This window comes from Salvelinus sp. IW2-2015, linkage group LG9, assembly GCF_002910315.2.
Source record: "Salvelinus sp. IW2-2015 linkage group LG9, ASM291031v2, whole genome shotgun sequence".
In the NCBI taxonomy this organism is placed as follows: Eukaryota; Metazoa; Chordata; class Actinopteri; order Salmoniformes; family Salmonidae; genus Salvelinus; species Salvelinus sp. IW2-2015.
In genome coordinates this window covers 1323243-1347050 of record NC_036849.1, presented here as the reverse complement: position 1 = coordinate 1347050, position 23808 = coordinate 1323243, and the positions used below count along the sequence as shown (strand labels likewise).

Here is a 23808-nt window from a genome sequence, read left to right as displayed (position 1 = left end):
TTTAGACATAGCTTTACCTAAAGGCTAAAGTGAATGGTTTGTTTGATCCATTCGTCATTCATTGGCTTACCTTGGTGTTCTTCTGACTGCGTTGGGCCTCCTTGCGTTCCTGGGGCTTGCCGTGGGTGAACAGGATGAGTCCGTTGGGTTCCGAGGTCCTGAAGTCAAAGGAGATGGAGCCCATTCTCTTGGTGTTCCACTTGGGCAGGCTGATGTAGGCCTCGGGGGTCTCGAAGGAGATCGGGTCCAGGGTGGCCACGTTCTCACACTTGAAGACCACGTCCCCCTGGATCTTCATCTTAGGGTCTACGATGCGGGCCAGACGGGAGAGCTCCAGACGGATATCGTTATTCTTGTAGACCACCTGGATGGAGAGATTGGTCGAAGGGAGACAGAGGTTGTGGTCATTTTCAAGGTATGGTCAAAGTAAGTTATTGCAAACCTTTTAACGTCAACCTCTGTATCCAGTCTTCATCATTACCTTCAGCGTAAAGAAAAATACCACATCATTAACTGATGGTAACAAATATACACTGAGTGTACAAAACATTAAAAACTCTTTCCATGAAATAGACAGACCAGGTGGACCCAGGTGAAAGCTACGATCCCCTTTTGTATAACTTCAATAGGCGTAGACGAAGGGGACGAGACCGGTTAAAGAAGCATCTTTAAGCCTTGAGACATGGGTTGTGTGTGTGTGTGCCATTCAGAGGGTGAACGGGCAAGACAAAAGTTTTAAGTGCCTTTGGGGGGGGGGGGGGTATGGTAGTAGGTGCCCGGTTTGAGTGAAGAACTGCAATGCTGCTGCAGTTTCCCGTGAGTGTCAAGAATGGGCCACCAACTCGACACAACCGTGGGATTCATCGGAGTCAACATGGGCATCCCTATGGAACGCTTTCTAGCCCGTGTAGAGCCAATGTCCCGGCGAATTGAGGCTGTTCTGAGGGCAAAAGGGGGGTGCAACTCAATATTAGGAAGGTGTTCCTAATGTTTTGTACAGTCAGTGTATAATAAAACACTCAAAGATAACAGTTTGTTAATGTCAGACTTTCGGGGTGGTGTCGTCTCTCCAAGAGTGCCAGGTAAAGTTCATGTTGATCAGTCAGTCGGCTGTATTAATATATCTGTATTAAATACCAATAGGCCAGGGCACGCAGACAAACACAATAGCTGTCTCTGGCTGAGGTAATTGACTCTCAGTGGTCTGACATATACATCAGGGTCTGCTCTTCCTGATAGCAATGCTAATGGCTCCACAAAAGGGTGGGAGACATACACGTGAACGCAGGAGCGCGCACACACACACACACAGCTGAGCAGTAGTGCCCGTACACACACACACAGTTGTGGTGGCCCAGCTCTGTTTTAAAGGGGAATTGAGTAGCTGGCTGCCCTTGGCTGCTTTGAGAGGCTGATGTAATGCTCTGGCCCTAGACGCAGTATGTCTGCCACACATAAACACAATGATTCTAGGCACCACACCTCCTTAAGAAACATCCAGTCCCTCTTAGAGGGCAACAGGGTTCAATTAAATAGGAAAAAGTTTCTTCATAAACTACAAACCAACCTATTTGGGTATTAGATCCTTCATCAGAGAGGTACACCCACCAGTGACAACACTGACAGTTCACTATAGCCAACCTTGCCATTCTGTGAGTGAGTGTCCTTAGCAGAGAAAAACAAAGCCCGAGTTCCACTAAGTGGCCAATCTTTTATCACAGCAGTCTTAATGCTGTCAATAACCCAGAGGACAGAGAGACAGAGGGGGATGTGTGTGTAAATTGAAATCTGCTCAAGTGGAAAATTGAAGCATTTTTTTGTAGTTCTCTAGGCAGAACAGAAGCCCTTCTCTTTTTCTTGGGTAGCCTGTTTTGAGCAAAGTAAGAACATGCGTACACACCTTTGCACACACACACACACACACACACACAAACTAACATGCACGCTCACACACACAAACAACCTCTCGCTCTCTGGGTGCGTGAGTGAGCACACAGCTCTCTGTGAGTAGATCGGGGTCTGTGTGAGATTATTGATAATCCGGCAGATTTGACAGTAAATCAACTCGTCCCTCTGGTGCCTGAAGGAGACGCGTCCCCGACCCACCGACCAGGAGATTGTCTTTCTTATTCCTCTCTAAAGGAGGTCAAGGGCCCGGAGATGTCAAATCCCTGCCTGCCTGCCAGCCAGCCAGCCAGCCAGCCAGCCAGCCAGCCAGCCATGCTTCCATCCTTTCCGGAATCTAGAGGGTTTATCCCAGCGATCATGAATACCATCCTCCTAGGGCGGAAGCTTTACCTAACAAGGTTACAACATCCTAGCAACACCAGGAAAACACACACACACTGTATTGGCAGCTAGTTCCAATAATAATAATAATAATGACTATTACAGTTATTTTATGTACAGTATCACCCAAGGAACTAGATTAAGACAACACTGCTTTTAAATACAGTCTTAACATTTACATATCATATCCTATTTAGTAGACTCTTATCCAGAGGGACTTACATGAGCAATTAGGGTTAATTGCCTTGCTCAAGGGCACATAAACTGATTTTTCACCTACTCGGCTCAGGGATTTGGACCAGAGACCTTTCGGTTACTGGCCCAACGCTCTTAACCGTTAGGTTACCTAAGTCGAACCTAAGCAGTGTGCATGTGTGTGTCAACAAACAGAAATAGCTACACTAAGGACCGTAAACGGTGGCCATTTTGTGACGACGTTAGCTTAAAGGCTTTAAGTTGGTCCAATGTAGCTGCCCTCCCTCAGTTCCCATTCCAGAGGAACATATAGGGACAGAGAGCAGATCACCGTGGCTACTATGCTGCTCTCATTCTGTCTCCGCTCCTATATCACGTAAACACACAAGATAAGTGGTTGTGCCGCTCACGCCTCCACATCCTAATTGAGTTTGTGTGAGTTATGGAAGTGTTTCTGTAAGTTAATGCGCAGTATGTTTTTATAAGCAGTCAGACATGACAAAGTCCCTACAGTCATTTCCTAATCAGGACTGACAGTAAAATACTGCTGAGGGAGACTGTTTCTCTCACTAAGGAGTTTGGCAGAACCATAGTGTCTGTCTATTAACTGTATAGAAAGATAGTGGGATGCACATGTACGGCATATATTCAGTTCTGACTTATCTGGCAATACACAGTTCCAATGTAGAGATGAATCTGACCGAAGAAACACAGTAACATGACATTGCGTTAAAATATCATATTTTCTCCATCCCTAAGGACCTGTTATACAGAACTGATTTTCTCGTTAGATCATTAAACGGGGTCTTTGTAAGTCATCCAAATGTTGGCTATAATGAGTCCAAGAAGGTATAACTCCTGTTGTCTTGGGTAATAAAATGATTCATCTCAACGACGGTTTATCCCACAGAAATCTTCCAGTAAAATAAGCTAAAGAAAATGTCCCATATGCCAGCATAGCTCCATTATCGATCTTCAGATGAGGCCCACAGACCTCTTCATATCCTCCTTGGTGCAAGGTTTTTATCTGCTGCCCTCCACACCTGAAATTCTATCGATCTCTCCATCCCCCATCCCTCCCCCCTGATTTTCTCTTTCCTAATACACTCATACGTTACTGCCACCGGGCCGGGATTTCATCCCAAAACAAACTCGGCCTTATCCATTCATCAACGCACTGAGAATGGGTTTTGTTGGAAAACCTTCACAACTCCATGGTGAGAGAGTGTGACCGGAGTTGCTCCGTAATAGTTCCTATAAGAACAGTGAGTTGTTTAAAGTTGGAGGTGTTGATAGTTGGAGTCAAGGCCAGCTTTGGCTTTACGGCAAAATCCGGACGGGTACGATGTCATATGGTCATCTTCACTTTCATTCAGCAGCAACATTATCTCACAAACTCACTGCGACATTTGGTGCAAAACAGTTTGTCTCATGCAATCAAATAGATTTTTTTTTTTCCCCCTTCATGAGCCTCAGTTGATAGGAGCCATGACACATTCACTGTAACTTGTTTAAAGTTTCAGTGGTTGACAGTTGAAAGAGGGGTGAAAAGTCATTGTTGTGAGATTAGTTCCGGTCAGAGAACAAACACACACAGATGAGATAGGAGCATGAAAAATGCAACTCCCCCGCTAACATACTGTATGCCGACACATTCATGGTACACTGCTGTACACAGGCAGATATTATGTAGCTTTAGGTGGGAGCAACATAAGGGGCGGCAGGTAGCCTAGTGGTTAGAGTGTTGGACTAGTAATTGGAAGGTTGCAAGATCGAATCCCCGAGCTGACAAGGTAACAATCTGTCGTTCTGCCCCTGAACAAGGCAGTTAACAGTTACCCACTGTTCCTAGGCCGTCATTAAAATACTGACTTGCCTAGTTAAATGAAGGTAACAATACATTTTTTTAAATAAGTAATGAGCAGCAGCCAATTGGCAACTCTATGAAATACACAGATATAAAGACGTATAGACATAATGAAACAATGGTAATACTTCACTTGACACCCAGCGTCATAACACGTTATGACATGGACATAATATTTCATAACAGCTGACATAACCTGTCATGACACATATATTTAGACCTGTTGTGACATATACTGCGTTATTTTATGGCTGGTTATGACACCTACAGTTGTGTCAAAACCCACAAAACCTACCACACAAGGCAAAACATTCCGTTACACCAGTTATTCCCAAACTGGGGTACACACAATTCCATCGGTGGTATGCCAAACAAAACTGGGATTCACATTTAAATAAAAAATTATAACAATTCTTCTTCACATTTTCAAACAGTCCATTTATATTTTCCAACGGGGCTATACATTTGGGTGAGTTTTTTCCCCTCGTCTGAGTAGCCTTGTTTCACTGCCAAAAATAAAATTCAACCATCTACAGTCGTGGCCAAAAGTTTTGAGAATGACACAAATATACATTTCCACAAAGTTTGCTGCTTCAACGTCTTTAGATATTTTCGTCAGATGTTACTATGGAATACTGAAGTATAATTACAAGCATTTCATAAGTGTCAAAGTCTTTTATTGACAATTACATGAAGTTGATGCAAAGAATCAATATTCGCAATGTTGACCTTTCTTTGTCAAGACCTCTGCAATCCACCCTGGCATGCTGTCAATTAACTTCTGGGCCACATCCTGACTGATGGCAGCCCATTCTTGCATAATCAATGCTTGGAGTTTGTCAGAATTTGTGGGTTTTTGTTTGTCCACCCGCCTCTTGAGGATTGACCACAAGTTCTCAATGGGATTAAGTTCTGGGGAGTTTCCTGGCCATGGACCCAAAATATCGATGTTTTGTTCCCCGAGCCACTTAGTTATCACTTTTGCCTTATGGCAAGGTGCTCCATCATGCTGGAAAAGGCATTGTTCGTCACCAAACTCTTCCTGGATGGTTGGGAGAAGTTGCTCTCKGAGGATGTGTTGGTACCATTCTTTATTCATGGCTCTGTTCTTAGGCAAAATTGTGAGTGAGCCCACTCCCTTGGCTGAGAAGCAACCCCACACATGAATGGTCTCAGGATGCTTTACTGTTGGCATGAAACTGAACTGATGGTAGTGCTCACCTTGTCTTCTCCGGACAAGCTTTTTTCCGTATGCCCCAAACAATCGGAAAGGGGATTCATCAGAGAAAATGACTTTACCCCAGTCCTCAGCAGTCCAATCCTTGTTCCTTTTGCAGTATATCAGTTTGTCCCTGATGTTTTTCCTGGAGAGAAGTGGATTCTTTGCTGCCCTTCTTGACACCAGGCCATCCTCCAAAAGTCTTCGCCTCACTGTGCGTGCAGATGCACTCACACCTGCCTGCTGACATTCCTGAGCAAGCTCTGTACTGGTGGTACCCCGATCCCAACTTTAGGAGACGGTCCTGGCGCTTGCTGGACTTTCTTGGGCGCCCTGAAGCCTTCTTCACAACAATTGAACCGCTCTCCTTGAAGTTCTTGATGAGCTGATAAATGGTTGATTTAGGTGCAATCTTACTGGCAGCAATATCCTTGCCTGTGAAGCCCTTTTTGAACAAAGCAATGATGACGGCATGTGTTTCCTTGCAGGTAACCATGGTTGACAGAAGAAGAACAATGATTCCAAGCACCACCCTCCTTTTGAAGCTTCCAGTCTGTTATTCGAACTCAATCAGCATGACAGAGTGATCTCCAGCCTTGTCCTCGTCAACACTCACACCTGTGTTAATGAGATAATCACTGACATGATGTAAGCTGGTCCTTTTGTGGCAGGGCTGAAATGCAGTGGAAATGTTTTTTGGAGATTCAGTAAGAGGGACTTTGCAATTAATTGCAATTCATTTGATCACTCTTCATAACATTCTGGAGTATATGCAAATTGCAATCATACAAACCGTGGCAGCAGACTTTGTGAAAATTTATATTTGTGTCATTCTCAAAACTTTTGGCCACGACTGTAGTGTTTAGCGAAATAACAACACAATGTCAAATACAGGTAGCCTAGTCAAATAATTAACATCCAATCACATTAACCGTTACTTTCTCGCGGGAATTCCATTAACAGTCCATATGTAGCTAATGGCCCGCGTCCATAGAGACACATACCAGCTTTACTGGTAGTACTGATACTACAAGCAGTACTGTACCTGTCGACGACACAAGTTGTTCTGCTTCCACGAGAAAATCCAATGCTAGCATCAGTAATTCTACATTTGTTGTTAGCCCAGCTAGAGCGGACACTGACAATGGAGAATCTGATGCAGCCGAAGAGCTACTGCCCCCTTACCCGGGAAAGCACCAAACAACAGACAGGGACGTTGGACCATCGAAGAGGCGCAAATATGATGAGAACTACATTGATTTTGGGTTCACTTATATTGGGAGTAGTGCCTTTCCTCAGCCACAGTGTGTTATATGTGCAAAAGTACTATCTCACAACTCAATGAAACCTTCACTCTTGCGCAGACATTTAGAAACAAAACATGCCAATTTGAAAAATAAGCCACAGGAGGTTTTGAGCGAGGTTTAAGACAACTTTTGAGTAGTAAGACATGTATAAAAGCAACAGATACCATTAATAAGAAGGGGCTAGAAGTGTCTTATACTGTATGGTGAGCTACCAAGTGGCTAGGACAGGCAAGCCCCATACTATTGTGGAGGACTTAATTCTTCCTGCTGCCGCGGATATGGCTGGGACAATGCTGTGGGAAAAGGCCCAAAAAACTATACAGACAATGCCTCCATCAAACACCACTGTTTCACGACTAATCAGTGACATGTTTTGAAACAATTGCTGCTTCATATACAAGCCAGTGAATTCTATGCGTTACAGCTGGATGAGTCAACAGACGTGGCGGGCCTGGCACAGCTCCTGGTATATGTCCGTTACATTTATGGGGGGTCAATTAAGGAAGACATCCTCTTCTGCAAACCAGGACAACAGGAGGGGATATTTTTAAAGTACTGGACAGCTTTGTGACATCAAATGGACTTTGGTGGTCAAGATGTGTTGGTATCTGTACTGATGGCGCAAAAGCCATGACAGAGAGACATAGTCGAGTGGTAATACGTGTGCAAGCAGTTGCTCCCGACGCCACTTGGGTACACTGCAGCATCCACCGAGAGGCTCTTGCTGCCAAGGGAATGCCTGACAGCTTGAAAGACGATGTGGACACTACAGTGAAAATGGTTAACTTTGTTAAAGCAAGGCCACTGAACTCTCATGCATTTTCTGCAGTATGCAATGATATGGGCAGCAACCATGTAACGCTTTTACAACATACAGAAGTGTGCTGGTTATCAAGGGGCAAAGTATTGACAATTTTTTTTAAATTGAGAGACGAGTTTAAAGTTTTCTTTACTGACCATCATTTTCACTTGTCTGACCACTTTCATGATGACGAGTTTCTCACACGACTGGCCAATCTGGGTGATGTTTTTTCTCGCCTGAATGATCTGAACCTAGGATTACAGGGACTCTCCTGAACTATATTCAATGTGCGGGACAAAATTTAGGCTAATGGTTAAGAAGTTGGAGCTCTTTTCTGTCTGCAATAACAAGGACAACACACAGGTCTTTCCATCATTGTATGTTTTTTTGTGTGCAAATGAACTCAAGCTTACGGACAATGTCAAATGTGATATAGTGAAGCACCTGAATGAGTTGGGTGCGCAATTACGCAGAAACGGATGACACGAACAACTGGATTTGTTATCCCTTTTATACCCTGCCTCCAGTCCACTTACTGATATCTGAACAAGAGAGCCTCATCGAAAATTGCAACAAGCGGTTCTGTGAAAATTTTATTTAGTCAGAAGCCACTGCCAGATTTCTTGATTGGGCTGCACTCAGAGTATCCTGCCTTGGCAAATTGCGCTGTTAAGACACTAATGCCCTTTGCAACCACGTACCTATGTGAGAGTGGATTCTCAGCCCTCACTAGCATGAAAACTAAACACAGACACAGACTGTGTGTGGAAAATGATTTAAGACTGAGACTCTCTCCAACACAGCCCAACATTGCAGAGTTATGTGCATCCTTTCAAGCATACCCTTCTCATTAACCTGTGGTGAGTTATTCACCATTTTCGATGAACAAATAAGGTTTTATATGTAAGATGGCGAAATAAAGAGCAAAATGATTGATTATTATTATTTGTGGCCTGTTCCTATAAGAGCTCTTTGTCACTTCCCACAAGCCGTGTTGTGACAAAAACTCACACTCATTCTTATGTTTAATAAATGTATCGTATAGTGTGCGTGTGGCAGGCTTATAATGATGGCAAAAAACAACACTTGAGAGAGCGCTGACCCTGGTGCTAGAGGGGGTACAGCTGGAGGTTGAATGTTTGAAGGGGTACGGGACTATAAAAAGTTTGGGAACCACTGCACTACAGCATAGCCTACTTTGTCAAAAGTATGTTTATCTTTTGAAATATTTTAAAATTATTAAATTATCATTGTAATTGTGCACACACCGATGTCAGACATGCACCTACCCCAATGCTCTGTTTCTGATGACTGGGATGAATGCAGGAGCATATTTCAGGAGCAGGACAAGATACCCTCTTTTTGACTGATGACTGAATTAAGGGCATGTACGTGATAGGCCTGTCTGGCTTATATGATTATGATGGTCATAATGCTTCTTGACAGTCATAAAGTGCATTTTCTTACTCCAAGTATAGTGACACAGGATGGTTGTAATGCTCTATGACACTGTATAAAATATGATAGAAAAAAAACATGACAAACTTTCAAATGAAAGGAAACTTCTTGACAGGGAAAAAACACATTTGAATAAATGTGGGTGTTGACACACTAATGTAGGTGTCATAACCAGGTATAAAATAACACAATATATGCCACAACAGTTGTAAATATGATGATATGATAGTGTTATGACCATATTATGACAGGTGCTGACAAGTTATGTCAGCTGTTATGACATTATAACATGGTTATGACCGTGTCATAACAGGTTATGACGCTGGGTGTTAGCGAAACAATAGACAAACTCTATAACTTAATACACATGCTACATCAGATAATACACAAACTGTGCTACAAATCACAACACAGAATACAGACACAAACAATAAAGCTGTCCAATTGTCCCCTGAAGTCCCCAGACTAAACAACCAACATATGCTTCCCTCTAAATCCCTTTCAGTCAGATATCAGTAGCTGTCACCCGCGGCCATCTCACTACGACCTTGAAGATCCACAGCTAGAGCACTGCAAATCCCTCCGCACTGATTGGACAGTGATTATCATTATTTGCGATATTATCACTGTCGTTTGTCGTCGTTTATCCGCATTGTCACGTCGACCTGAAGCATTTTTCATTATCAAAATCAAGTTTCAACCGCCGGCTTCTCTGTAATTTGCAGACATCACAAGCCGTGAGACGCTCAGACGTCTCCCCGTGTCTGACACAAAGTGACACTTTGCAATTTGGTCGCCAGGCGACGTTGTCATCTGGAGTGGTGGCGGACGTCTACGTAAAATGTCAGCTAGCTAATTCCTGCCGAGCCGGTGATGAGGTGTCAAGGCAGTGCCCGGTGACATTTCAACTGCCCTCTCTCACTCTTTCTCTGTCTGTCTCTCTTTCTCTCTGTCTGTCTGTTTGTCGGTCTCTCTCTCTGTCTGTCTGTCTGTTTGTCTGTCTGTTTGTGGGTCTCTCTCTCTGTCTGTCTTGGTAACTTCTCTGGAATGTCAAATACTTTACATTTGACATTCGTATTTACGTATTATTAAAAACACAATGATCCTCCTGTTTTTAGTATTCTCCTTAGACTGCCTTCTCTTTTGATACCACCTGTCTCGCACAATTTTTTTTAGATTTATGTAATATAATACACAGTAGCCCTAGCCTTCCCTACAATCTTTCATATTCTAACCATTTTTCATATTCAAACATCCGACCTGTCTGTATGACTGATTATAGAGGTTGACAGAGAGAAATGGCTGCGAGACAATCTGTTCAGGCACATTTGAAACTGAGCGGCAGTACAATAGGCTGCCTGCGCTTGGGGACCAGTTGATTTTACAAGTACAATAGCTACACATTACTAATCCCATTCCTCCAATTGCCTCCTGATAAAATGCGGAATATATTACAGTTGGATACAAATAACGATCAGCTCGCGGAGGGAAAACCTTGACACGATGACAAGTCACTTTTAGCAAGCCATCTACAAACAAAACCAAAAAATATATATTGCCGGTCTCGCCACACGGTAGGTGTTTAATCAGGGCAGTACAAATGCAGAGGGCAGGTTTCCCAGCTGAATAAAGCATTAGAAGTGAATCAAACAGATAGTAAGTGAGTGATCTCTGATTCTTGCACAGACAGGAGAAGGCACAAGCACAGACTGAGCTTCTGTCTATTCAAAAATGTCTGTGTGACACACTGTAGGTATGCCCACACGACTGATTCAGAAGCATGTGTGTGTGTGTGTGGGATGGCGGTTGAGACAAACTGACAGAGAGACGGACATCAACACACTGTCTGGCTGTGCGAGAAATGACACAAGGGTATAACCAAGGTGTGTGTGTTTGTGTTCTATGTGGATGTAGAAATGAAAAATGACTTGTGTTTGAATATGGAGAGTAGAATTCCATCAGCCTGTTATCTCCTCTACCAGACACTCGCTCAAAGAGAGAGAGACACACTGACTGACAGAGAGAGAGACGGACATCAACACACTGTCTGGCTGTGTGAGAAACGACACAGGGGTATAACCAAGGCCAAACCCCATTCAACACAAGAGTCATTGGAATCACACACCTCACAGTATTCATAATACAGCTTTACTAAGAGGGACGTGTGTGTTTTTTTGGTTTTACTATCAGAAGCCCTCACAAGGATAGTAAAACAAGGAAAAGTTGGTCCCCACAAGGAAAAATACTATTTTAGGCTTAGGGGTTATGTTAAGGGTTACAATTAGAGTTAGGGTTAGAATTAGGGGATAGGTTTAGGGTTATGGTTAGGAGTGAAGGTTAGATTTAAGGTTAGGGGTTAAGGTTTAGGATTCTGAATGGGAATCAATTGTTTGGTCCCCACAAGGATAGTAAAACAAACGTGTGTGTATGTGTGTATTCTAAGGCACTGCCTCCATATTTCCAAAAGGAGTCCATGCTCCTCTGGCCCTCTTCTGGCCCTCAAACACAATCACACACACACCATATCGTCCTCCTGGCCCCTGCATCGGTGTGTGTGTGTGTGTGTCTGGGCTGAGTGGGGCCCTTGGTGACACACGCATTAATCATCCACAGCTGTCTGCCTCTCCCATAAATCTCTGCCTGCCGGCCCTGCCCACCGCTCTCCAGGAATTAATGGCCCTGGGTCCCCACTGTGCACAGACCACCACCGACACACACACACCACTCAAGGATGCAACACACCCCTGGCATGCTGGGTGTGTGTATGTATGTACGTGTGTATGGGGGCACACTGTGTGTGTGTGTGTTCTGTCTGTGGGACCAGACCACTCACTGCTCAAGGATGGCGCTAGCCCCTGGCATAAGAGGAGTGATTTGCATAGACATTGAGACTGGAGGGTAGGGATGGCAGCTGGAGTGTGTGTGTGTGGAGGTGGGATGGGGAGGGGGGCACTGGGGGTTGTGTCACCCTGTGTCAGTAATGTTAGTGAGAGTTCTTGTTATACTATTAGGGTCACAACCTAGCGACACGACTACAAAAGCAATACTACTAGAGGTTGTATGCCAATCCCCCACATGTTATGGGTGTATACCAATCTTGGATAAAAACAGGGACTGATGGTAAACAGATAAAACACCAAATGGTGCCCAGATCCTGAGACAAGCTGCCGCTGCCAAGAGATTCTCTCTCTCTCTCTCTGCAGTGTGCATTTTATTCCACAGGGTGGGGTGCTTTCCAAACTCCAGCACTATGCTCTCACACAGGCCTGTACATACAGTTGAAGTCGGAAGTTTACATACACTTAGGTTGCAGTCATAAAAACTTGTTTTTCAACCACTCCACAAATGTCTTGTTAACAAACTATAGTTTTGGCAAGTTGGTTAGGACATCTACTTTGTGTATGACACAAGTAATTTTTCCAACAATTGTTTACAGACAGATCATTTCACTTATAATTCACTGTATCATAATTCCAGTGGGTCAGACATTTACATACACTAAGTTGACTGTGCCTTTAAACGGCTTGGAAAAATCCAGAAAATTATGTCATGGCTTTAGAAGCTTCTGATAGGCTAATTGACATCCTTTGAGTCAATTGGAGGTGCACCTGTGAATGTATTTCAAGGCCTACCTTCAAACTCAGTGCCTCTTTGCTTGACATCATGAGAAAATAAAATGAAATCAGCCAAGACCTCAGAAAAAAGGTTCATCCTTGGGAGCAATTTCCAAACGCCTGAAGGTACCACGTTCATCTGTACAAACAATAGTACGCAAGTATAAACACCATGGTACCACGCAGCCGTCATACCGCTCAGGAAGGAGACGCGTTAAATCGCCTAGAGATGAACGTACTTATATGCGAAAAGTTCAAATCAATCCCAGAACAACAGCATAGGACCTTGTAAAGATGCTGGAGGAAACAGGTACAAAAGTATCTATATCCACAGTAAAATAAGTCCTATATTGACAGAAACGGAAAGGCCGCTCAGCAAGGAAAAAGCCAATGCTCCAAAACCGCCATAAAAAAGGCAGACTACGGTTTGCAACTGCACATGGGGACAAAGATTGTACTTTTTGGAGAAATGTCCTCTTGTCTGATGCCACAAAAATAGAACTGTTTGGCCATAATGACAATAATTATGTTCTGAGGAAAAAGGGGGACACTTGCAAGCCGAAGAACACCATCCCAACCGTGAAGCACAGGAGTGGCAGCATCATGTTGTGGGGGTGCTTTGCTACAGGAGGGACTGGTGCACTTCACAAAATACATGGAATCATGAGGAAAGAAAATTCTGTGGATATATTGAAGCAACATCTCAAGACATCAGTCAGGAAGTTAAAGCTTGGTCGCTAATGGGTCTTCCAAATGGACAATGACCCCAAGCATACTTCCAAAGTTGTGGCAAAATGGCTTAAGGACAACAAAGTCAAGGTATTGGAGTGGCCATCACAAAGCAGTAGAGAGAATAAATCATTCTCTCTACTATTATTCTGACATTTCACATTCTTAAAATGAAGTGATGATCCTAACTGACCTAACACAGGGCATTTTTACTAGGATGAAATGTCAGGAATTGTGAAAAACTGAGTTTAAATGTATTTGGCTAAGGTGTATGTCAACTTCCGACTTCAACTGTACAATGCATGACTAAAAGTATGTGGACACCTGCTCGTCGAACATCTCATTCCAAAATCATGGCCATTAATATGGAGTTGGTCCCTCCTTTGCTGCTATAACAGCCTCTACTCTTCTGGGAAGGGTTTCCACTAGATGTTTGAACATTGCTGCGGGGACTTGCTTCCATTCAGCCACAAGAGCATTAGTGAGGTCGAACACTGATGTTGGGAGATTAGGCCTGGCTCGCTGTCTGCGTTCCAATTCATCCTAAAGGTGTTCGATGAGGTTGAGGTCAGGGCTCTGTGCAGGCCAGTCAAGTTCCTCCAAACCGATCTCGACAAACCATTTCTGTATGGACCTCACTTTGTGCACGGGGCATTGTCATGCTGAAATAGGAAAGTGCCTTCCCCAAATTGTTTCCACAAAGTTGGAAGCAAAGAATCATTTAGAATGTCATTGTATTCTGTTACTTTAAGATGTTCCTTCACTGGATCTAAGGGGCCTGAACCGAACCATGAAAAACAGCCCCAGACCATTATTCTTCCTCCACCATACTTTACAGTTGGCACTATGCATTGGCCTGACCTTGCTTCCAGAGGCAGTTTGGAACTCAGTAATGAGTGTTACAACAGAGGACAGACGATTTTTACGAGCTACACGCTTCAGCGGTCCCGTTCTGCGAGCTTGTGAGGCCTACCACTTCCTGGCTGAGCTGCTGTTGCGCCTAGACGTTTCCACAATAACAGCACTTACAGTTGACCAGGGCAGCTCTAGAAGAGCAGAAATTTGACAAACTGACGACTTGTTGGAAAGGTGGCATCCTATGACGCTGCCACGTTGAAAGTCACTGAGCTCTTCAGTAAGTTCATTCTACAGCCAATGTTTGTCTATGGAGATTGCATGGCGGTGCGCACAATTTTATACACCTGTCAGCAACGAGTGTGGCTGAAATAGTCGAATCTACTAATTCGTATATATCGTGTACTATATGTCAGACTTCTAGTGCACCTAGTGGTGTGAGGCAGTTGTGCTGTGTGTGTGTGTGTGTGTGTGTGTGTGTGTGTGTGTGTGTGTGTGTGTGTGTGTGGAGTGTGTTGTTGACAGGGGGTAAGAGTGTGACAGTGTGGATGGGGACAGCCACAGGCCACCTGCTAGAGCTAGACTAGCTAATCTCAACTCGATCTGATCTGAGGGCAGACACACACACACACACGTCTTCCTGGGGCTGTTTAGACAGGGTGACTGCATGGTCATCTAAGGACTCGACCTTTCTCCACATCACACTGGTTATCAGACAACTTCTCCAGAGAGTAAATATCCCACTCTGTTGGTAACACAGACATGGCAATCTGATAAACGGAAAGACCTTAACTAAATGTTAAACAGGTGGAACAGATATAAACATGGATAATCAAATCTACATTGTTTTACCTCTTTTCATATAATAATTCATTAATTGGATTATACTTATCAGTTTAGAATGTGATTATATAGGACAAAACATTTTGCTTCACACAATATAAACGATTTCAAATAACAAAATAAACAGCAACTATATTATGCTACGAAATAGAATGTATTGTCGTTCAGAAATGACATACATATGATTCTATGATGATTAGAAATACATTACAAGTATCAATGACCGAATTGGACATTATTTCAACAGAACTGCTGTGGCTATCTCTTAGTCAGTGTTCCTCTGATAGGAACACCACAAAGACGTCTTGTGGAGGATAAAGGAGGCATAAAGACTGTTATTATGTCCACATATGTAAGGCATAATAATCGGCTACCAAGTCACGCTTCAGTGTGTGTGTGTGTGTGGTGTGTGTGTGTGTGGTGTTGTGTGTGTGTGTGTGTGTGTGTGTGTGTGTGTGTGTGTGGTGTGTGTGTGTGTGTGTGTGTGTGTGTGTGTGTGTGTGTGTGTGTGTGTGTGTGTGTGTTTTTCAGTAGCGGGAGACGTGGGGCCTACTGAATGCCATGGTAACAAAACATTTATCCATAATGGTGTTAGATGGCAGGGACATGGCCAGCAGGCAAATTAGTCTTAATGGCAGGGAATGCAGTGTGGAGGATAGCAGTGTTTCTGTGTACGTGCGGGTTTGCATGTGTGTGCGCGTGTTTGTGTGTGTCAAATCAAATGTATTTGTCACATGCTTCGTAAACAACAGGAGTAGACTAACAGTGAAATGCTTACTTACGGGACCTTCCCAATGATGCAGAGAGAAAGAAAGATAAATAATAGAAAAATAATAACACAAGGAATAAATACACAATGAGTAACGATAACATGGCCATATACACGGGGTACCAGTACCGAATCAATGTGCAGGGGTACGAGGTAATTGAGGTAGATGTGCACATATAGGTAGGGATAAAGTGACTAGACAACAGGATAGACAATAAACAGTAACAGCAGTGTATGTGATGAGTCAAATTAGTTAGTGCAAAAAGGGTCAATGCAGATTTATTTAGTTATTTTTTATTTAACTCGGCAAGTCAGTTAAGAACAAATTCTTATTTACAATGACGGCCTAGTTAAATAGTTCACCAATAGATACCCAGACTAACTATTTAGTAGTGTTATGGCTTGGGTGTAGAAGCTGTTCAGGGTCTTGTTGGTCCAAGACTTGTCCAAGACTTGTCCAAGTCTTGTTGGTCCAAGACTGGTCCAAGAAGAGACTATTTAGGCCCTTCCTCTGACGCACCTCTGTAGCGCCTTGCAATCGGATGCCAAGCAGTTGCCATACCAAGTGGTGATGCTGCCAGTCAAGATGCTCTCAATGGTGCAGCTGTAGAACTTTTTGAGGATCTGAGGGCACATGCCAAATCTTTTCAGCCTCCTGAGGGGGAAAAGGCATTGTCGTGCCCTCTTCACGACTGTCTTAGTGTGTGTGGACCATGATAGTTCCTTAGTGATGTGGACACCAAGGAACTTGAAGCTCTCGAACTGCTCCACTACAGCCCCGTCGGTGTGGATGAGGGAGAGCTCGGCCCTCGGTTTCCTGTAGTCCACAAACAGCTCCTTTGTATTGTTGATGTTGAGGGAGAGGTGGTTGTCCTGGCACCACACTGCTAGGTCTCTGACCTCCTCCTTGTAGGCTGTCTCATTATCGTCGGTGATCAGGCCTACCACCGTCGTGTCGCCGGCAAACTTACTGATAGCGTTGGAGTCGTGCACGACCACGCAGTCGTAGGTGAACAGGGAGTACAGGAGGGGACTAAGCACACACTCCTGAGAGGTCCCCATGTTGAGGGTCAGCGTGGCGGATGTGTTGCTGCCTACAGGAAGTCCAGGATCCAGTTGCAGAGGGAGGTATTTAATCCCAGGGTCCTCACCTTAGTGATGAGCTTGGAGGGCACTATGGCATTGAATGCTGAGCTGTAGTCAATGTATTTCTAGGTGTTCCTTTTGTTTAGATGGGAAAGGGCGGTGTGGAGTGCAATAGAAATTGGGTCATCTGTGGATCTGTTGGGGTGGTATGCAAATTGGAGTGGGTCCGGGGTGTCTGGGATGATGGTGTTGATGTGAGCCATTCAACCAGCCTTTCAAAGCCTTTCATGAGAGTGCTACGGGGCGATAGTAAATTAGACAGGTTACCTTGGCGTTCATGGGCACAAGGACAATGGTGGTCTGCTTGAAACATGTAGGTATTACAGACTGGGTCAGGGAGAGGTTGTAAATGTCAGTGAAGACACTGGTCAGCGCATGCTCTGAGCATACGTCCTGGTAGTCCGCCTGGCCCTGCGGGCTTGTGAATGTTAACCTGTTTCAAGGTCTTACTCACATCGGCTACGGAGAGCGTGATCACGCAGTCTTCCAGAACAGCTTGTGCTCACATGCGTGGTTCAGTGTTGCTGGCCTCAAAGTGAGCATAGAAGGTATTTAGTTCATCTGGTAGGCTCACGTCACTGGACAGCTCGCAGCTGGTTTTCCCTTTGTAGTCAGTGATAGTTTGCAAGCCCTGCCACCTACAACGAGCGTTAGAGCTGGTGTAGTAGGACCCGATCTTGGTCCTGTATTGATGCTTTGCCTTTTTGATGGTTCGTCGGAGGGCGTAGCGGGATTTCTTATAAGCATCCGGATTAGTGTCCCGTTCCTTGAAAGCGGCAGCTCAAGCCTTTAGCTCAGTGCGGATGTTGCCTGTAACTCATGTCTTCTGGTTAGGATATGTATGTACATTCACTGTGGGGATGACGTCGTCAATGCACTTATTAATGAAGCCGGTGACTGATGTGATAAACTCCTCAATGTCATCGGATGAATCTCAGAACATATTCCAGTCTGTGCTAACAAAACAGTCCTGCATCTGCTTCAACGGACCACTTCCATATTGAGCGTGTCACTGGTATTTCCTGTTTGAGTTTTTGCTACTAAGCAGGAATCAAGAGGATAGAGTTGTGGGTCAGATTTGCCAATTGGAGGGTGAGGGAGAACTTTGATGGCGTCTCTGTGTAGAAATGAGGTACAACGGTTTTCAGTTTTCCTGCATTAAAGTCACCGGCCACTAGGAGCACCACCTCTGGGTGAGTATTTTCTTGTTTACTTATACAGCTTAGTGCCAGCATTGTTTTTTTGGTGGTAAATAGACACCTACGAAACATATAGATGGTAAACACTATGGTCTACAGTTTATCATGAGTTATTCTAACTCAGGCGAGCAGCACCTCGAGCCTTCCTTAATATTAGAGATCGCGCACCAGTTGTTGATAACAAAGAAACCGACACCACCTCCCCTGAGCTTCGCTGACGCCACCGTTCTTTCCTGCCGATGTGTAGAAGAAACAGCTAGATTTACAGTGCATTCGGAAAGTATTCAGATCCCTTCACCTTTTCCACATTTTGTTACATTACAGCCTTATTCTAAAATGGATGAAATCGTTTTTTCCCCCCTCATTAATCTACACACAATACCCCGTAATGACAAAGCAAAGACAGGTTTTTAGAAATGTTTGATAATTTATAAAAATAAAAAATAAAAAAAATATCACATTTACATAAATATTCAGACCCTTTACTCAGTTCTTTGTTGAAGCGCCTTTGGCAGTGAGTACATTATCGAGTCTTCTTGGGTATGATGCTACAAGCTTGGCACACCTGTATTTGGAGAGTTTCTCCCATTCTTCTCTGCAGATCCTCTCAAGCTCTGTCAGGTTGGATGGGGAGCGTTACTGCACAGCTATGTTCAGGTCTCTCCAGAGATGTTCGATTGGGTTCAAGTCCGGGCTCTGGCTGGGCCACTCAAGGACATTCAGAGACTTGTGTTTAGGGTTATTGTCCTGTTGGAAGGTGAACCTTCGCCCCAGTCTGTGGTCCTGAGCGCTCTGGAGTAGTTTTTCATCAAGGATCTCTCTGTACTTTGCTCCGTTCATCTTTGCCTCGATCCTCTCTCCCAGTCCCTGCCGCTGAAAAACATCCTCACAGCATGATGCTGCCACCCCCATGCTTCGCTGTAGGGATGGTGCCAGGTTTCCTCCAGATGTAACGCTTGGCATTCAGACCAAAGAGTTCAATCTTGATTGCATCAGATCAAAGAATCTTGTTTTTCATGGTCTGAGAGTCTTTAGGTGCCTTTTGGAAAACTCAGTGGGCTGTCATGTGCCTTTTACTGAGGACAGGCTTCTGTCTGGCCACTAACATAAAGGTCTGATTGGTGGAGTGCTGCAATGATGGTTGTCCTTCCAAACTTCTTCCATTTAAGAATGATGGAGGCCACTGTGTTGTTGGGGACTTTCAATCCTCAACACAATGCTGTCGTCTCGGAGCTCTACGGACAATTCCTTCGACCTCATGGCTTGGTTTTTGCTCTGTCAACTGTGGGACCTTATATAGACAGGTGTGTGCCAATCAAGTTGTAGAAACAGCTCAAGGATGATAAATTGAAACAAGATGCACCTGAGCTCAATTTCCAGTCTCATAGCAAAGGGTCTGAATACTTATGCAAATAAGGTATTTATGTTTTTATTTTTAATAAATGTGCAAAGATTTCTCTACGTCATTGTAGATTGTTGAGGATTATCATTTTTTTAAATCCATTTTAGAATAAGGCTGTAACGTAACAAAAGGTGGAACAAGTCAAGGGGTCTGAATACTTTGCGAAGGCACTGTATATTTACCAAATCCTTGTTCAGCCACGACTCAGAAACATAGGGTATTACAGTTCTTCAGATCACGTTCACAGGATAGTCTCGAACGGAGCTCATCCAGTTTATTCTCCAGTGATTGCACGTTTGCCAATAGAACGGAGTGTTGGGGTAATTTATCCACTCTTCGACATAGTCTCGTCAGGTATTCCCCACGCCAGCCTCTATAGTGTTGGAGATTTGGGCTAATCAGCATGTATTTTGCCTCCGACTCATTGAAGTAGAAGTCCTCGTCCAAATTGAGGTTAGTGATAGCTGTTCTGATGTCCAGACACTCTTTTCAGTCAAAGGAAACGATGGCAGAAACATTATGGGCAGGAGCCCGTAAAACGTCCCCTATTCTCTCCGACGCCATGTTTGCGTGTGTGTGTGTCGTTGACCAATGTATTGAGAGGAGATGGAATGAAAGGAATTGGGACTAAATGCATTTTGATCAACATTGAGGGAACAATGACTTCCCTAGGACCAGTGAAACTGTGTGAACATTTATGTAGGTACATGCGTGTGTATGTGTGTATGCGTGTATCATGGTGTTGGTGAGCTAGTGGCCCCAGTGATACAGTGGTGATTGGGTCAGTATGGGCAGACCTGCCCAGCATGGCACAGAGCAGGAAGTAGGGCAAGGGAGATTATATGGCTGCTACACATTTCCCCCGATCTCCTGGGTTACATGACGCTCTGATGGAGAGGTGGAGAGGAGGTGGCAGGGGGTGTGGGAACATGTGTTTGGGCAGGGGGTGAAAGTGTGTATTTTGTGTGTGTGTATGTTTGTGTGTGTGTACCAGTAGGGAACAGCTCCAGAGAGAGATACAGGACCATACTGCCACACTGCAGCAACCGTCTCCAGCCAAGCGCTAAAAGATGACATCACCAGCTCCAGGGAACTGTGTGTGTATGTGTGCTCAGAGGGCAACTGTGACACTGTTAAAAAAAATTGGCTTAATCAAAACATCTCTGAGCAGGAACAGACCCAATGGAACAAACAGACCGTTTTCAGACTGTCTCTTTGCTTCCTACTCCCCTGTTAGATTTAAACCCAGCTGCATAGTCAACGAATCCCATCCTATCACTTCACCTGAGCCTCTGCATCCAGGCAACTGCTTGACGTCCGCGGCCGTAATCAAATGATTTACCAACAATTGAAAAACAAAATTAAATACGCCTGCAACAATTTGATGTCGGGTGAAAATGAATAACCACTGTGAATTGGATCAGATGGCTCCCAGAAGATACTGAAAGCTCTGATCTCTCCCTTCTTCAAAACCAGATGGCTTTATTGAATTTACTCCTGATTTCATAGGATCCACAGAGCAATAATACACATGGCAAGATACTCTCTTTACAAGTAACCTATGATATTCAACACATTTTAGCGAACCCACAGTACCGTAGTAGCGGTTCCCAAACGTTCAACCCAAGCTTGAACAGTAACCCACTGGCCCGTTTGGTCCTAACCAACCATTTTTGAAACACTGGTGTAAAGCACAGACTCACATACTGCACTGATTGTAAGTGGCTCTGGATAAGAGCTTCTACTAAATGACTCAAATTCAAATGTGACAGTTGTGATATGTGGTTGTCTCACCTAGCTATCTTAAGATGAATGCACTAACTGTAAGTCACTCTGGATAAGAGCATCTGCTAAATGACTAAAATGTTCAAGTGGAACTGACAGCGTTTTAGCAACATGAAATTAAAATCGCTCAAATACACACCCAGGAAGACTTTTTAGATTTGTACATTTCATGACAAGCGAGCACTTAGATATGGTAATTTTCAAGTTTTCATAAATTCATTGAATGTTTGGGATTGGCGTATAGTCAGTCATTTGTGAACAAATAAAACATCTGTCTTGTCCAGGACCAGAGTTTACGCAGACCGGTGCAACCTAACCAATCAGAGCTACAATAGACCTACATGCAAATTAGCCATTTGCCACACGGGCCTGCCATCACTCACCTTGAACTGGACTGTGTGTTTACAGGCAGCAGCAACAGTGCGACGTTAGATCATTAGAACACATTCGCCAAAAGCCCCAAAATACACCTGAATGGATTTCTCCTCTTACATTTTGAAATGTCACAGTCCTATTGATCAAACAACCATAAAAAGGTAGACTATCTCTCCCTCATTTGCCTATGCACATCAACAACAAGATCAACAAATAATGCTAGCCAGAGCGAGATAAGCTAAAATCTAACTAGGGAAAATTAGATAAACCCTCAAACTTTTTAAGCTAGTTGGCTGTCAAAATTCCATTGAAATAACGGGGAATAGTAGCCTGCTCATGCTTCTGCAGCTTGCCTGTTTTTGGAACTTGCCCTCCTGCCAGCCAATTTGATCGATGCCAAATACATTTGATTGACAACCAGTGCTTGACTTGGACTGAAATAGGTCCCAGTACTCATTTTTGGTACTGGTACTGTTTATATTTAGGTGCAGGAGCTCCACAATACTTTTGAGCTAATATTCTATAGAGGTGCAGGAGCTCAAGTAGTTGAACATTTGAGGTGCCGGTACTCAGCTCCAGTGAGCTCCTTCCCAAGTCATGCACTGTTGACAACTAACAGATAGGCTAACTGTGGATAACAGTCATTCAAGTTCAGCATAGGTGGCTAGCTTGCAAAGCAATTCACATTTCTTGCTAACTAACCAACTCTGGAGCTCTGTCAGAGTGAAAAACCAGGTTATTGGTCAACTCCCTGACCAAAGCACTTCTCCCTCGATTGCTCGGTTTGGCCGGGCGGCCAATTCTAGGAAGAGTCTTGGTGGGTCCAAACTTCTTCCATTTAAGGATGATGGCCTCTGTTTTCTTGGGGACCTTCAATGCTGCAGAAATATTTTGGTACCCAGATCTATGCCTCGACACAATCCTCTCTCTGAGTTCTACGGACAATTCCTTTGACCTCATGGCTTGGTTTTTGCTCGGACATGCACTGTCAACTGTGGGATCTTATATAGACAGGTGTGTGCCTTTCCAAATCATGTCCAATCAATTGAATTTACCACAGGTGGGCTTTAATCAAGCTGTAAAAACATCTCAACGATGAGCAATGTAAACAGGATGCACCTGAGCTCAATTTCGAGCCTCATAGCAAAGGGTCTGACCCAACAAATTTCTGTTTTTTTATTTTAATACATTTGCAAACATTTCTAAAAAACAGTTTTTGCTTTGTCATTATGAGGTATTGTGTGTAGATTGATAAGGACAATTTTTTATTTAATCCATTTTAGAATAAGGCTGTAACGTAACAAAATGTGGAAAAAGTCAAGGGGTCTAAATACTTATAGCATATATAGTAATCATGCTTTGAACTGCATCCATCTATTCTGCCAACAATGCCTTTTTGTAAGTTAGGACATTTTGAGTCAAATAAAACCTATTTTTAAAACCTCTTATAAAGTTTGTTTTGAAGCATAAACTGGGAATTTGATGTTTTTTTTACTGATATTTGTTTCATATCTGCAAAAGTTGTTAAAACCCTGCAAGTTCCACTTGAATGTAAATGTACATATCGCAGCAGTGTCACCTCTTTGAGGCAGCCCATGAAGTTGTTGCTGACAGGAGACCCAGGCAGGTCGGCAGTACTGGGGCTTCCACCCACGTAGAAGAAGTCATCGGATCCCAGCATGGTGTAGTCCTCCTGGGTATACCCCGTGGTCGTCAGGATACCGTCAACTGATATCGTCACCTAGACAACGGGAAGAACCAGGAAGGAGAAAGTCCACTCATGACCATCTTGGGTTTGGGGGAGAAAGGAGGGTACAGGGGTCAGGGCAGAGGTTTATGCTTAGGTTAATCTAACAGGGACTAGGTTTTTGTCTCGATATTGTGTCTTAGTAATGCTCGCTAGTGTAATGGCTTCAAGTGTGTGGCCCAGTCCCAAAACCTGGACCATGTCATT

The 23808-nt window shown here is 43.9% G+C and overlaps 1 protein-coding gene across 2 annotated transcripts in view; it reads right to left on the bottom strand.

Moving 5' to 3' along the window:
- nrxn3a (neurexin 3a) overlaps positions 1-23808 on the bottom strand; it is a 423493-nt gene that overhangs the window by 302686 nt on the left and 96999 nt on the right. For both annotated transcript variants that reach the window (XM_070445086.1, XM_023993917.2), the window contains 2 exons: positions 23434-23595; positions 71-364 (listed from right to left, as the gene is read on the bottom strand). In XM_070445086.1, the coding sequence (XP_070301187.1) occupies positions 71-364; positions 23434-23595 (456 nt within the window). The remainder of the gene's footprint in view (positions 1-70; positions 365-23433; positions 23596-23808) is intronic.